Genomic DNA, 13,806 nt, shown 5'->3' with positions numbered 1-13,806 from the left:
CAGCCTTCTCTGTAGGAGTCCTTTCATCCCACATGCCCACCGCCTTCTGGAAACAACCCCTTAAAGGAACCAAAAAGAACCATGTCACCAGCATTCCGACAGCATGGTCAGGAGGCAACTAGGAAGCCCCCCTGCTGCTCCTAAAGCCTCTCTTCCTCTGTGCAGTCATAGAAGCCTGGAGTTGCCTGCAACACAATTACAGAGAGTAAACCTTTCCCTTTCTCCTCTTTCCTCTTCAGTACCCAGCCTGTTTATCAAAATTTGTCTATCCTATTGTTCTAATGTGGTAGGAGGGTTTTGATCCCATTTCTTTTCTTTTCTTTTCTTTTCTTTTCTTTTCTTTTCTTTTCTTTTCTTTTCTTTTCTTTTCTTTTCTTTTCTTTTCTTTTCTTTTCCTTCCTTTCTTTCTTTCTTTCTCTCGTTCTTCTTTTTTTTTTTTCTTTTTGAGACAGAGTTTCACTCTTGTTGCCCAGACTGAAGTGCAGTGGAGTGATCTTGGCTCACTACAACCTCTGACTCCTGGGTTCAATCCATTCTCCTGCCTCAGCCTCCTGAGTAACTGGGATTACAGGCAAGCACCACTCCCGGCTAATTTTTGTATTTTTAGTAGAGACAGGGTTTCACCATGTTGGCCAGGCTGGTCTCAAACTGCTGACCTCAGTGATCTGCCTGCGTCGGCCTCCCAAGGTTCCGGGATTACAGGCATGAGCCACTGCCCTCTGCCTGGAGCCCATTTCTTGGGAGAAATCAGGGAGTTGAGGGGCAGGGGAGGTGATAGAGGAATCGAGACGTGGTGGCTGCTAAGGACTTCCTTTGCTAACTTAGCAAGTTTGTTTTAGGCTAAACTTGTTACCATGGGATGGTCATTAAGCAGAAGGAACAGAGATCATGCGTCATTCTCATAGGCAGGCCAGGGACTCAGCAGTGTCTGCCTCCAGAGAGCTTGCAGCAGAAAGGAACTGACACAGGGGCATGTGCTTTGCAAGGGTGCTGGCTTGGAAATTAGAAAGGCTGGCTTGTGGTGCTGGTGTGAGTTGTGGGAAGAGAGGTGGCCTTTACTACTAACTACTAAATGGTTTCAAGCTAGTCCCTTCTTTGTCCGGGCCTCTGCTACCTCCTCTGTAAAATGAAATTAGACTAGATAATCTGAAGTCCCTTCCAGTTGTCCCCAATCTATAGGAAACACTAAGGCTGTCGACTACTGAGGATCTCCTTGGTCTCATCAGTGGGTACTAAGTGAGGCTGGAGTCGTGAGTTCTGGATGTTTGAGAGACTAGAACGGATGCTTGTTGCTCAGGCATGTTGGAGATGCAGTTCTGATGGCAAAGCGCTCCTGCCCCAGCTCCCTCACCTCCATCCTGAGGTGTGGAGATTTGCTAGTTCTGACATGAAAATACCTGGGGACTAAGAGTATCTTCAAGTGTCTTGGAGAAAGCTGGCTTCAGGGGCATGAGTGATTCAAGGAGTCTCTCATTCTGCAGGCCCTGCCTTTATAGAGAATCCCTCCCCAAGCTTTTGTAAGAATCCACATCTTACACATCCACTCAGAGTGGGAGTCCAGGAGGGGAAGATGGAGGGAGATGACAGGCTAAAGAACAGCCCAGTAGAGGTTATGCTAAGAAATCTCCAAGGAGCAGCTGATTCCTCTGGGTCTAGAAGATGGTCTGAATATTCTTGGGAACAAGACAGCACTGCCAAGTCATGCAAGAGCCAGGGAACCTCAGCCCCAGGAAGTGTAAGACAAGAAAATACACAGCTATTGTATCCAGATTCTAAGGGTCCCGATGTTTGGAGGGGAAGCCAAATATGAACTGACAAGTCTTTACGGAGAAGCTCTGAGCTGGACTTGGAAGGCTCAGCCAGACACAGATCAGCAAGGAGAAGAGTGGGCTTCCTGGGCAGGAGGAATGTCTGGCCTGGGTAATAAGGTGGCAAATTCTGGAGGAAGTGAGGAGCAGGGAGTCCCTGCAGAGGTGACAAAGAGGAGGCTGGCCAAAGTTGGCCCTGGTGCCCCAAAGTTCTACAGACCACAGGGCATCAAGGGTCAGGGGGAAGGTTGAGGCTGAGAGAAGATGGTTTTGTCTCTTCATCTTTCTCTTTATCACACAGGATTCTCAGTAAGTTAAGTCAAGAAATCAACAAGAATGAAGAGAGAAGGAGCATCTTCACGCGCAAGTGAGTGGGGCTGGTGTAAGGAAACGCAAGATTTTTCAATCACAGGTTGAACCTTAAAAGGGAGGCACAGAAATGTTTTTGCCCTACTTTTTTGACCTGTATTGGTCCCCTGAGTCCCAGGGGTCTGGAAGATGGTGTCCAAGGAGGGGAAAGCGTTCCCTCCCCTGCCCTGCATCCTGTCCCTTGGTCTGGGACATCGAGGGAACTTCCTCTAGAGCATCAGGCAGACATGAGCTTCCTGTCATGCCACTGATGTGGCTTGGTGATTTCCAGAATTTTCAGGGTATCCTAGCCCCAGCTGCCGAGCAACAAGGACACCAGCCCCTTTTGGGCATTGAGGCATGGCCTCCACTGGGGCTCACTCTCCCTGGACCAGGTTGAGGAAAGAGGGAGATCCCTTTAAATCAATAGGACCACTAATGCAATGCTATTTGCCTTTGCAGACCCCAAGTCCAGCGCTTTCCTGAAGAGACAGGTAAAGCTGTCAGGGCTGAGAAGTGATTGCTTTAGGAGGTGATAGGTATCTCAGTTCTCTTGTCTTTCTGGGTTTGGGGGCTCTTTGGGTTCATTCAGGTGACCTTACTGACTTGTGTGTCAGCCAGTTCTTACCCAGAAAAGGGTTTGGGTCTAGATGGAGGGGAGGAGATGTCGCTCTGAGGGTATCTGGCTTATGGCCCCTGTTCTGCTGGGACCATCTTCAGGGACACATTGAAGAGCTCTGAGAGCTCTTAGAGGAAAGCAGAGGGCCCCACCTCTGAGCACCCAAGCTGGGCTAGTGCCCTGCATCTGAGTCTTTAAAGCAGCTTTTCAACTGTTCAATTGCACATAGTGTTTGCAATGCAGAATCCTGGGCCCTGGCCCTTCCTGTTGAATCCAAAGCTGTGGGGATAGGCCCCCAGGTATCTACACATCTTAAAGCACTCCTAAGTCACTATTATGCATGTGAAAGGTCGAGAACCACTGCCACCCCGCTGGTTCTTCAGTAGAATGAACTCCTTGGGCAGGGTCTCTGGAGCTGACAATAAGTGTGGCTAAACCCCCAGGGGTGTGGAAGGTAGGTGGAGGCCTGGGATGGGGAAAGGCATCAGATGGGGAAGCGGCTTTGACTTTCCTTCAAGTGGCGGCTTTCTTCAGTGCTGATGGTGATGTTATTTCCTTCCACAGAAAGCCACGAAGAAGACGATGGGGGCTGGTCATCCTTTGTGAGTATGGTGTGGGCTGTTCTCACACCTTTACAGCAGTGTCCAGGGTGGCTTTGTAATAAGGACCCAGCGTGGAGCCAAGTGGAGCGGGCTCTAACATGATGCCAGCACACCCACCTGGGGCTCAGAAAAGGTGTTCTGCATAGGGCCAGACAGGAAATGGCTTCGATTTGGGGAGCCATGCAGCCTCTGTCTCAGCTGCTCAGCACTGCTACTGGAGCATGAAAGCAGCCACAGACAATGAGCAAACAAATGGGCTTGGCTTTGTGCCCATAAATCTTCATTTACAAACACAGAGGGTGGGCGGCATGTGGCCCTGGGCTGTACTTTGCTTACTGCACTTTACCTACTGTTACCAGCCCCCATCCACAACCCCCATCTCCCAAAATGGCCACTCCTAGAAATCTATTCTCAAGCAGCTTTTCTCATGAACTTAAGTCCCCATTGGTGGCATGGAGGGAAAATAACTTCAAAACCGACTGTTAGCCCTGAAAAGACCTCAAGGAGGGTGCTATCCAGTTGGATTTTACATTGAAAGGTCACAGTGCCCCTTCTGAGAGTCTGGTGGATTGTAAAACCCCTCCCCAGAAATCTATATGCACAGCCCCGCACCCCCTGCAACAAAGCAGTCACAGGCAGAGAACTCTATTATGAACTTTAGCCTAATCTATTCATTTTACAGATGAGGCAACTGAGCCCACTGGAGAGCAGAATGTGGCTTGTGTAGACCACAAAGCTAGTTAGAGGCAGACCTAGGACCCAGGTAACCAGACCCTCTGTCACATGGTACTTCTGGTAAAAGGCTGCCTCTAGTGCTTTTAGAAAACAAAAATAAAAGGCCAGGCTAGGTGGCTCATGCCTGTAATCCCAGCAATTTGGAAGGCCGAGGCGGGCAGATCATGAGGTCAGGAGATCAAGAAGACCATCCTGGCCAACATGGTGAAATCCAGTCTCAAAAAAAAAAAAACAAAAACAAAGAAAAAACAAAATGTCCCTTGTCCTATTGGGATTCTGGTAAACGAAAGCATTTAATTTGAAAAAAAAAAAAAAAAAAGTTTTAGCTAAGTTTATTCTTTCTACCTGAAAATGAAGAAATTTGACAAATTTCTTTGGTACAAAGGGAAAATAGCCCAGAGTTTCCACTGAAATGTTTCTGCTTACTCACAGAGGCCAAATCCTTGCCATGCAGCCTCTTGTGCTGTGCCTGAGGCTAGTCTTCCAGCCTCTCTGTGAACTGAGAGCTTCCATTCACTAGTGGCTATAGAACTTGGCAGCTACGTTATGTGCCCAGCTCTTTGCAAGGGCAAACAGGGAAATGGGAGGAGATAAAGAAACCAATCATGAACATTTTACAGTATGGATACCCCATTTTAAAAAGGTAAACTGAGGCATTATGCAATTTTTTTTTTTTTAACGGCATTTATTTGAGCAAACAAACATTCATGAATGAGGCAGCACCAAACCAGAAGGAGGCTTCGACGAAGAAGCATGAGGGCTAAGCGTTTATAAAGTGAATGTGGATGTAATGCTTAATCCACATTCCAAAAAACATTTGATGTGTTACAATTTTAACCAATCTCATTTAGTCTATCTTGCTGGAAAGCTCCTAGTTATATAATTATAAGTTTGTTGGCTACTTCTGATTGGTTGAGCTTAAGTTCTGTTTTTCTTTAATATGGCCATTTACGAGAAATAGCCCAAGTTAACTTTTGCTTATGCTTGCCAATCAAGTAAGGTTTAGGTCACTGAGGAGACCCAACTGGTTTTGCCTGCTCAGGGATTCTTCAGGCCTGGTCTCCATTTTAATTTAACACACATATGGCAGAGTATAATTAGCAACAACACCATGCATACAAATTTAGGAGCCAAATGATTGGGAGAAAATAATTGTTCTAGAAGCAGAGAGGAAAAGTCTGTCATTGGAGAAAGGTTGATGGGGTAAAGGGCTGGTGTAAAGTCGGGAATGACTGGCCTGGGGTGGACAGGGCAAGGGAAGGGTCAGCAGGGGCTGGAGGGAGGCCACGTGCCTGGGGACCTCCATGCTGAGGCTCTTGATCTGAAGCAGCATTTCTCTAAGGCTCCGCCCACCTGCTCCTAAGTTATAAGAACACTAACTGGGGCCGGGCACCATGACTCATGCATGTAATCCTACCACTTTGGGAGGCCAAGGCAGGTAGATCATGAAGTCAGAAGATGGAGACCATCCTGGCCAACAGGCTAAGGCAGGAGAATTGCTTGAACCCAGGAGGCAGAGATTGCAGTGAGTCGAGATCACGCCACTGCACTACAGGCTGGGCAACAGTGCGAGACTCCATCTCCAAAACAAAAAGAACACTGACAGGGCAGGACAAAGTCTTTTTTGCAGTTGGGAAGCCACCCAATGCTCACTATGCTCCTCTATTGTTGATGTTTTTAATATTCCTCACGTCAAAAACAAACAGGAATCTTTCAACTGAGCAACTTAAAGACAGTCTGTCTGAGTCCACCCAAAGCTGTCAGGATTTCTGGGACATTGGAACATACCTTTCCTCAAAAAAGTGGCCACTTCCCATTGCTTTTTCCCACACTGCCCTTGAGTGTTGAGCTCTGGGCTCACTGACTCACGCCTGGACGTTGGCATGACCACGGTGAGCGCTCATCACTGCTACTGCTGCTGCCACCTCTGCTGGGAAGTCATTCCGATGCTCCTGCACTTTCACTGCCTCAAAGGCAAGCACCCAGCACTTAGAGCTTACTTTCCTTGAGACTCGGGAAGAAGCAAAAATAAAGTACAGTTAAAAATTTAAAATTTAGAGAGTCTTTTTCAAGAGAGCAGCTTCAAACTCAGTGTCAGATTTCATGAATAATGGATGTGTTGATAGACTCAACGCTCAGCAAAAAGAATAGAGCAGCCTCTGACCATCCCCTTCTAGACACAACCTAATCTGCCTTCCACTTAACAGGCTTTGTTGATCTGTTTTCCCCATTAGCTAGGTTTTCAACACTGCACTAGGTTATAATGAGAGGAAATTTTTTGAGCACATGCACACTAAGAAATGGTAATTAATTAGTATCATCACAAATGCTCCAGGCCCTTAGTCTTTCTCTTGGTAAAAAGAAAGTAAAAAATGTGTAATGTGCTGGGAGTAAAAAATGTTTTTACTCAAAACAGAGCCTATTCCTGTGCCCTCTGTTCCAACATCCTCCTCATTTCTTCTCTTTTTCTCTGTTGTGCAAAAAGACGTTGTGTAAAAAGGTGGTCTGAAGACCTTCAACAAGGTCTCAAGTCCATGACTTGCTGCCCCTGTGATATGATGCTCCCTGACCTCAGTTTCCTCATCTGTAAGATGAGAGTAACCATCTTCAGGCTGCCTGGTCCCGGGTTATGCTGCTGTGAGGCTTGGCAGGGAGAGAGTAGGCAAAGGCACATCGCGGGCCACAGAGCCTCTACAAACTACACGGTCTCTGCCACTGTGTTGGCAGGAAGAAGATGACTATGAAAGTCCCAATGACGACCAGGATGGAGAGGATGACGGTGACTATGAGTCCCCCAATGAGGAGGAAGAGGCACCCGTGGAAGATGATGCGGATTATGAGCCGCCACCCTCCAACGATGAGGAAGCTCTGCAGAGCTCCATCCTGCCTGCCAAGCCTTTTCCCAACTCCAACTCCATGTACATAGGTAAGGGCCCGCTTCCGGATTCTCTGGCCCCAGCAGCCTAAAGCCAAGCTCCCCACTGCTGCACAGAAGGCCGATGGCCCAGCTTGCCCATGTAGGAGAAAGCTCTGGGTGCCGATACCCGCTCGGCTTCTTAACAGCTATGTGGCTCTGTACAAGTAACTCTACCTCTCTGGGCCTCAATTTCCTCATCTGTGAAATAGGAAAATAACATACAGATCACGTAGGCTTGCTGTGAGAACTGCTAATAGTGCAGACAACTCCTGCCTGTGGTGGCTGGTATCAGCATTGAACTACCCCACCTAAGGCTATTTGGCAATTTCAGCTCATTCTGTGGTTTACTCAGGTACTCCAAGAGTGCTTTCCTGTTCTTTCCCATCTTTTGATCAAATCATAGTCACATGGTATTAGTATGTTAGAATAAACATGAAGATATTGAGTAGGGTTTGATTCTAACTTTAAAAAATGAGACGATATTTATGATTTTTATTGTCTCTCTGTCCTTTTAGCCCCCTCACCTCTCCATTCACTCATTCAGCAAACACCGTTGATCTGCTGGAAGCCCAGGCCCCATTCTAAGTGCTGAGAAACAATCAGGAAAGATGACACAGCCCCTGCCTCCTGGGGTTTACATTCTAATAGTGACCTTGACAGAAAATAAACAAATATATACTTGTATCATATACTTTCAGGGAGTAAGCCGAAAATTGAAGATCAGTGCCACAGAAAATGAATATATTTAATCTTTTATGCGGTATAACTCATTTCCATTTTAAAGCCCTTTCACAAAATGCTGTCTCAATATGTCATGGTGGTTTTTTAACGCCCGTGTAATAAGGACAACCGTGATCAAGCCTGTTTCATATATAGAGAAGCAATGAATAAGCCAGTTGTTGAGTGCCTTGTGTGTGCCTGTCATTAAGAAACAGAGTGAGCAAGACAGTCTTTGCCAAGGGACTGACAGTCCAGTAGGTGAGGCAGCCTCTAACAAATGAGCCATGAGATTACTTAGTGAAACCGTGACATAGAGGCAGGAAGACAAGTGCAGGAGATGAGGCTGGGGCGTTTGCCTGAGGGTGTGATCTTTAACTTGTGATATTAAACTGAGATTAAAGGATGAATGCAAGTTGGCCAAGTGGAAATGGATGTGGTAAGGGAAGAAGTTTGAAGCAGTAGAAATGGCCGTGCAAAGGGCCTGAGGCTTAAACGAGCATGGCCTATTAGAGAAGCTGAGAGATAGTCATTGTGGGTGGAGTGGGGTGAGATTAGGTCAGGCTGGGCCTTGTCCTACCCTCATCTCTGTGGAAGAGCCACGCCTCTCCAAGCCTGGGACTAGCGTGAGGCAAGAGAGGCACCCAGGGCACAAAGCGTAAGGAGGTCCTTACGCTACATCTGTTCCCACTCACCCCTCTTGCCTGATGGTCTTGTCCTGGCCTTTCCCCATCAAAGGGGTAGGAAATTGCCAGCCTGTCAATCTGGCCTAGGGACACTTCCTTGACAATCTGGATAATATGAGTTTCTGTTCAGATAATGTGTGTTTCTGTTCAAGGCAAATCTAGCTACCACTTAAGAGTCTGTGGTCTGGTAACAGAAGTAGGTGACCAGCTCCTCCCTTTATGGGAAGAGATGAGCAAAAGGAGGATATGTCAGTGAGGAGACGGCCCAGGGCATTGGAGAGGGCAAGGAAGGGCAGCCAGAACAGGATCCGTATGGGTAGAGAGAGCTGACTTTACCCTACATAGGAAGCTGGGTGTGCCTGTGGGATTTTTTGCATGTGTGTGTGTCTGTGTGCACACGTGTCTCTGTGTGTGCAGGTGTGTGAATACATATGCATGTGTGTGTGCACGTGCATGTGTGCACATGTGTATATTTGTGTGTCTGCATACAGAGGTATATGTGTATGTTTACTTCTTTACAAAACTATCTGAAAATGCTCCCTTCCAGTTCAGGCTGAGCTATTTACAAAGAGGACTTTCTTGATTGGTAAAATCACTGATTAATACCTATTCCTGTGAAGTGCAAAGGAAGCTGAGCCTGTGTAGAAGAAGAGTAACACGAACTGGGACAGAAAAACGGGCCGGGAGGGGTAGGTGAGATCCAGGCTGGGTCTTGCCGTGGCTAGGGTTCCTGCTGGCACTGATGGTACTGGGGTTCGAGGATCATGCACCTCCCCCCCGTGCCCTGAGCTACATCTGTTCCTGCAGACGCCTGAGCTTGACCAACACTCGCCTTTCACCTTAATAACCTTGTGTTTCCACAGACCGGCCCCTCTCTGGGAAAGCCCCCCAGCAGCCTCCTGTGCCCCCTCAGAGACCGATGGCCGCCCTCCCGCCCCCGCCAACAGGCCGGAATCACTCGGTAGGCCTCCTCCCGTTCTTTTATAGTACTTGGTGTCCACTGCAGTTCTTTCTTCCGCCAGAGAGAAAAATGGAACTAATAACATCTTCACCTCATTCTAATCTTGTAAGAAAAGATTATAATCTTTTCCCTCAGCTGGGAAAATGCATACCCAGGCACTCACAAGTGTTTCTTTTTTGGGGTAAAATACTGGTGGTTTTTATTTACTTCCCGCTATTTGAGAGAAGTGAAAACTAAAATAAACCCTAAGAGAACCGAATAAAGACCATGGCACCCATTGGTGTTGCGTGGGTACCGCACCTTCCTCTCTCCTGCAAAAAGACTTGCGCCACCTTCTGGCCGACACCTGCAATTCCAGGGACAGGTGCCTTCGGACCCGAGGAGGCAGAGGTGGCAAACCCCGTTTTCTCTTTCTTCAAGCATACAGCCCAGCTCTTGTGAATCTGATAAGTTCCCAGAGTGACCCTGAGAAGCTCAGACTAAGGAATTGATAGCTATGAAATGTGTTCTCTTTACGAATCTATCTACAAGTGCACGTTGCTTTTGAAATTTGAAGACCTTCATCTCCACTGTTGAGATGCAGGATTCACTCATTCAATCAGCAAATATTGACTGAGCAGCTAGAGTGTGCCAAGCAGAGTTCTAGACACTGCTAATAAGTGTGAACAAGATAAATAAGGTCCCTGCTTTCATAAAGCTCAGCTAGGGTTAGGGGGAGACAGGTCATCAGACGGTAGGCAGATGTCTGAAAGAGATCATTTGAGTAGTTATGTGTGGTTGGGGAGACAGAAGACCAGGTAACATGATGGTGGATGGGGAGGTGACAAGGAGCTGGGACAGAATGAGCAGGTTGTGGCAAAAGCTGGGAGAAGAACATTCTAGGCAGAAGTAAACAAGTATAGAGACACCAAAGAGGGCATGACCTTAAGATTTTCCAAGAACTGCAAGATGACACTATGGTGAGGACCCCATGAGTACTGAGAGGGGATGATAGGAAAGAGTTGAGAGGGGAAACATGGGCCAGCTCAGGCAGGGCCATGCAGGACATTAGTGAGTTTTAATTTTGTTCCTAATGCTATAGGAGCCACTGGAAGTCTTAACAGTAAAGTGACATGCTCACTCCACTGCCATGCAGAAAAGAGCCTCCATGGCAGAGTGTAGAACAGGGGGCTCAGATGGGAGGCTACTGCAGTAGTTCAGGTAAGAAATGAATGTGGATGTCTGTAGGCAGAACAGGAAGATGAGGCAACATGAGCAGATCCGGATCGGTTTTGAGAGTGCTGGGTCTTGCTGATGTATTGGCGATGCTTCTTAACGTCTGGATCTTTATGCAGCCACTGCCCCCATCCCAGACTAACCATGAAGAGCCCAGAAACAGAAACCACAAAACAGCAAAGCGTAAGTACGAGGGCTGCTCTCTCTTGCCCTGTTCCCACCAGGCACTCCCCTAGCCCCATCCCATCCCCAGCCAACTGTTTTCTTCTTTTCTTTTCTTTTTTTTTTTTTATTGTACTCTGCTTTCTTCTTTTATTGATATCAGCCTTTTTCCCCTTCCAGTCCCTGCTCCTTCAATAGACAGAAGCACGAAACCTCCCCTAGATCGTTCTTTAGCTCCATTTGACAGAGAACCCTTCACACTAGGTGGGTATGATTCGCCTTTAATGCATAGTAATAAGGATAAGCCTTTATAAAGTGCTTTCTGCATGCATGTCACATGGACAATCTCATTTAACTATGGCCACAGTACTGGGAAGTGGAGACTATTAGAATCATCCTCATTTCACAGATGAGGAAACTGAGACACAAAGCAATAACTTCCCACGATCATACACCTAACAAGTGATGGGAGTAGAGACCTAAACCCGGATCACCCCTCATTAAAAAGCTCCTGCTTGCAGCTCCTGGGGGCTGTGCTGCTTCTCTATGTGATGTGTGTGACCTGTGTACACAAATCCCATTGTCCTTCAGCCAAGAAGCTTTGGGGTACAGAGAGAGGACATGAATTACAACATGGGGCTAGGGGAGCAGGTATCTGCTGCCTTGCCTGCTACTTAGTAGCTCATGGACCACAGCGATGTTACTTTTTCAGGGCTCAATCTCCTAATTTGTAAGGTGGGTGTTCTGTACGTAGAAAATACTTTATAAATCCCTAAGGTACTATTCAAATGTAGGGGTTGTTCTGTTTGGGGTATGCAATTGACCAAACATTAGGTATACCACAGTCCTTTTCCTCCACAGTTTACACAGAATATTCTTGGATTGTAGTTATCTTCACTTCACATGGAGCTATTTTCAGTTCAATTTTAAAACTTTCTACCATTTATTGAACCACTACTATTGGGCAAGTGCTCTACCTACCACAAATATAACTACAGTATCTCTAATTCTCACACCAACTCAACAAAGGAGGGGCATTTTTATCCTCACTTCTCAGATAATAAAATTAAGGCTCAGAGAAGTTGAATACTTTGCCTAGATTTGAGTAAGTAGGTGCAGACTTTGAATACTCGTCTTTCTGACTTCTAAGTGGGGGCTCTTTTCCACCATATCATGCTGCATTTGAGGACCCTGGGTTTCAACCTGCTGTGAATTAGATGAATCTGAGGAAGGAACTCAGCAACTGAATGGATAAGAAGCCCATCCCAGCTGCACCCCATCCCTTTCTTGGCTATGCTCCGAGCAAGGCATTTAGCCTTCTATGGCCTCAATCCCTTTTTGTCTGTCAGCAAAATGACTTTCAGTTCTTGGATTTGAGGCTGCTGCTTGCTGCTCTTTCCCCGAACTGCATCACAGCTCTGCTGAGTCATGCAAAACTGTGCTGGCTGTTTTGGTTTGGAATCGTCTGCTACAGAGAGATATAATTACGTGGAAATGAAGATAGATTTGACTTCAGATTCCAACCCTGCTGATTCCCATGAGCCAAGACATCAGAAAAGTGGAAGACTGACATCAAATCCTTCACAATCACCTCCTGACACAGAAGTTATTCTTTTAAATGATTCTTTTTTTCTATATCTAAAAACATTTTTAAAAGACACAGTTTTCCAAAAATTTCTGTTTTATCCTTGAATTACTCCCTTTTCTGCAATGTTTTGGAAGGATTAATGTCTTCTTAAAATATTTACACTCCACATGAGACTTTTAACACGCTCAGAGAATATGCAAATATTGGCAAACTTTAAAATACTTATTCAGGTCAAAGAATATAAATCTAAGTTTCCTGGGTGCCCCTCTAAAGTAGAGGTTCTACCCCCAAATCAAAGTTCTACAAACATCTTTTATACCATCAAAACGCTCCCCACTACCGGCAAGCTCCTTTTCTTTTTTCTTTTTGAGTCAGGGTCTTACTCTGTGACCCAGGCTGGAATGCAGTGGCACCATCATAGCTCATTACAGCCTCAAACTCCTGGAGTCAGGGCATCCTCCTTCTCCAGCCTCCCAAGTGGCTGGGATTGCAGCTGCATGCCACCATGCCTGGCTAATTTTTAAATATTCTGTAAAGACCAGGGTTACCCTGTGTTCACCAGGCTGATCTTGAACTCCTGGCCTCAAGTGATTCTCCTGGCTCGACCTCCCTACAAGCATGAGTCACTGCACTCAGTGCCAGTAAGCTCTTCACAGTGAAACAATATTATTCTCATGGGACTAATGTACTTGGTCCTTAAAGAGGAAATCATGTTGTGAAAATACAATTCCAGGTAGATAATATCACTATTCACCATAGGGCATTAACTGTGCCTGGGTCTGGAAGAAAGGGAAAGAAGGGTGAGTTAACTAACAATTGTCAGCCCACATGGACCATATCAATGTCAAAATAAAAACGTAGAAGCATATCTCTAAGTTTCTTTTATTTAGGAAGAAAGAATTCCAATTTGGGGCAATTGGTCTTCAGGGTCCTCAGTAAGTCTGAAGAACAAAAAGGAGGTTGGAGGTTTTATAAAAAAGAGAAATGACCCAATACAGGAGAGAAAAAAACCCAATACAGGAACACCCAGATACATAAGAACTATAAAGAGACTTAGACTCCCACACAGTAGTAGTGGGAGATTTCAACATCAATATTAGATAGATCAACGAGACAGAAAATTAACAAGGATATCCAGGACTTGAACTCAGATTCAGAACAAGTAAACTTAATAAACATTTATAGAACTCTTCACTTTAAACACACAAGATATGCACTCTTATCTTATCTGTACCACATCACACCTACTCACAGGTTTATATGAAATATTGGTTGGCCATTATTAAGCACAATTATTGGCATAAAAGAGGTTTTCAATACCTATTTTTAGAATAAAGCAACACTCCCATTCCCTCTCCCTCTTCCTCTTCCTCTTTCTTCCTCCCCTTCGTTCCTTTTTCTTTCTTTCTTTCTCTCTTTCTTTTTTTTTTTTTTTTTAAAGAGAAATG

The 13,806-nt window shown here is 45.9% G+C and overlaps 1 protein-coding gene across 1 annotated transcript in view; it reads left to right on the top strand.

The window, feature by feature from the left end:
- Positions 1-13,806, top strand: part of LCP2 (lymphocyte cytosolic protein 2) — a 48,707-nt gene that overhangs the window by 18,126 nt on the left and 16,775 nt on the right. Inside the window, exons 4-10 of the mRNA XM_002744580.6 lie at positions 2,110-2,175; positions 2,619-2,650; positions 3,340-3,377; positions 6,840-7,038; positions 9,296-9,393; positions 10,728-10,791; positions 10,951-11,034. Of these exons, the coding sequence (XP_002744626.1) occupies positions 2,110-2,175; positions 2,619-2,650; positions 3,340-3,377; positions 6,840-7,038; positions 9,296-9,393; positions 10,728-10,791; positions 10,951-11,034 (581 nt within the window). The remainder of the gene's footprint in view (positions 1-2,109; positions 2,176-2,618; positions 2,651-3,339; positions 3,378-6,839; positions 7,039-9,295; positions 9,394-10,727; positions 10,792-10,950; positions 11,035-13,806) is intronic.

Source organism: Callithrix jacchus, chromosome 2, assembly GCF_049354715.1.
Source record: "Callithrix jacchus isolate 240 chromosome 2, calJac240_pri, whole genome shotgun sequence".
NCBI lineage: Eukaryota > Metazoa > Chordata > Mammalia > Primates > Cebidae > Callithrix > Callithrix jacchus.
This window is presented reverse-complemented; position numbering and strand designations above follow the sequence as displayed.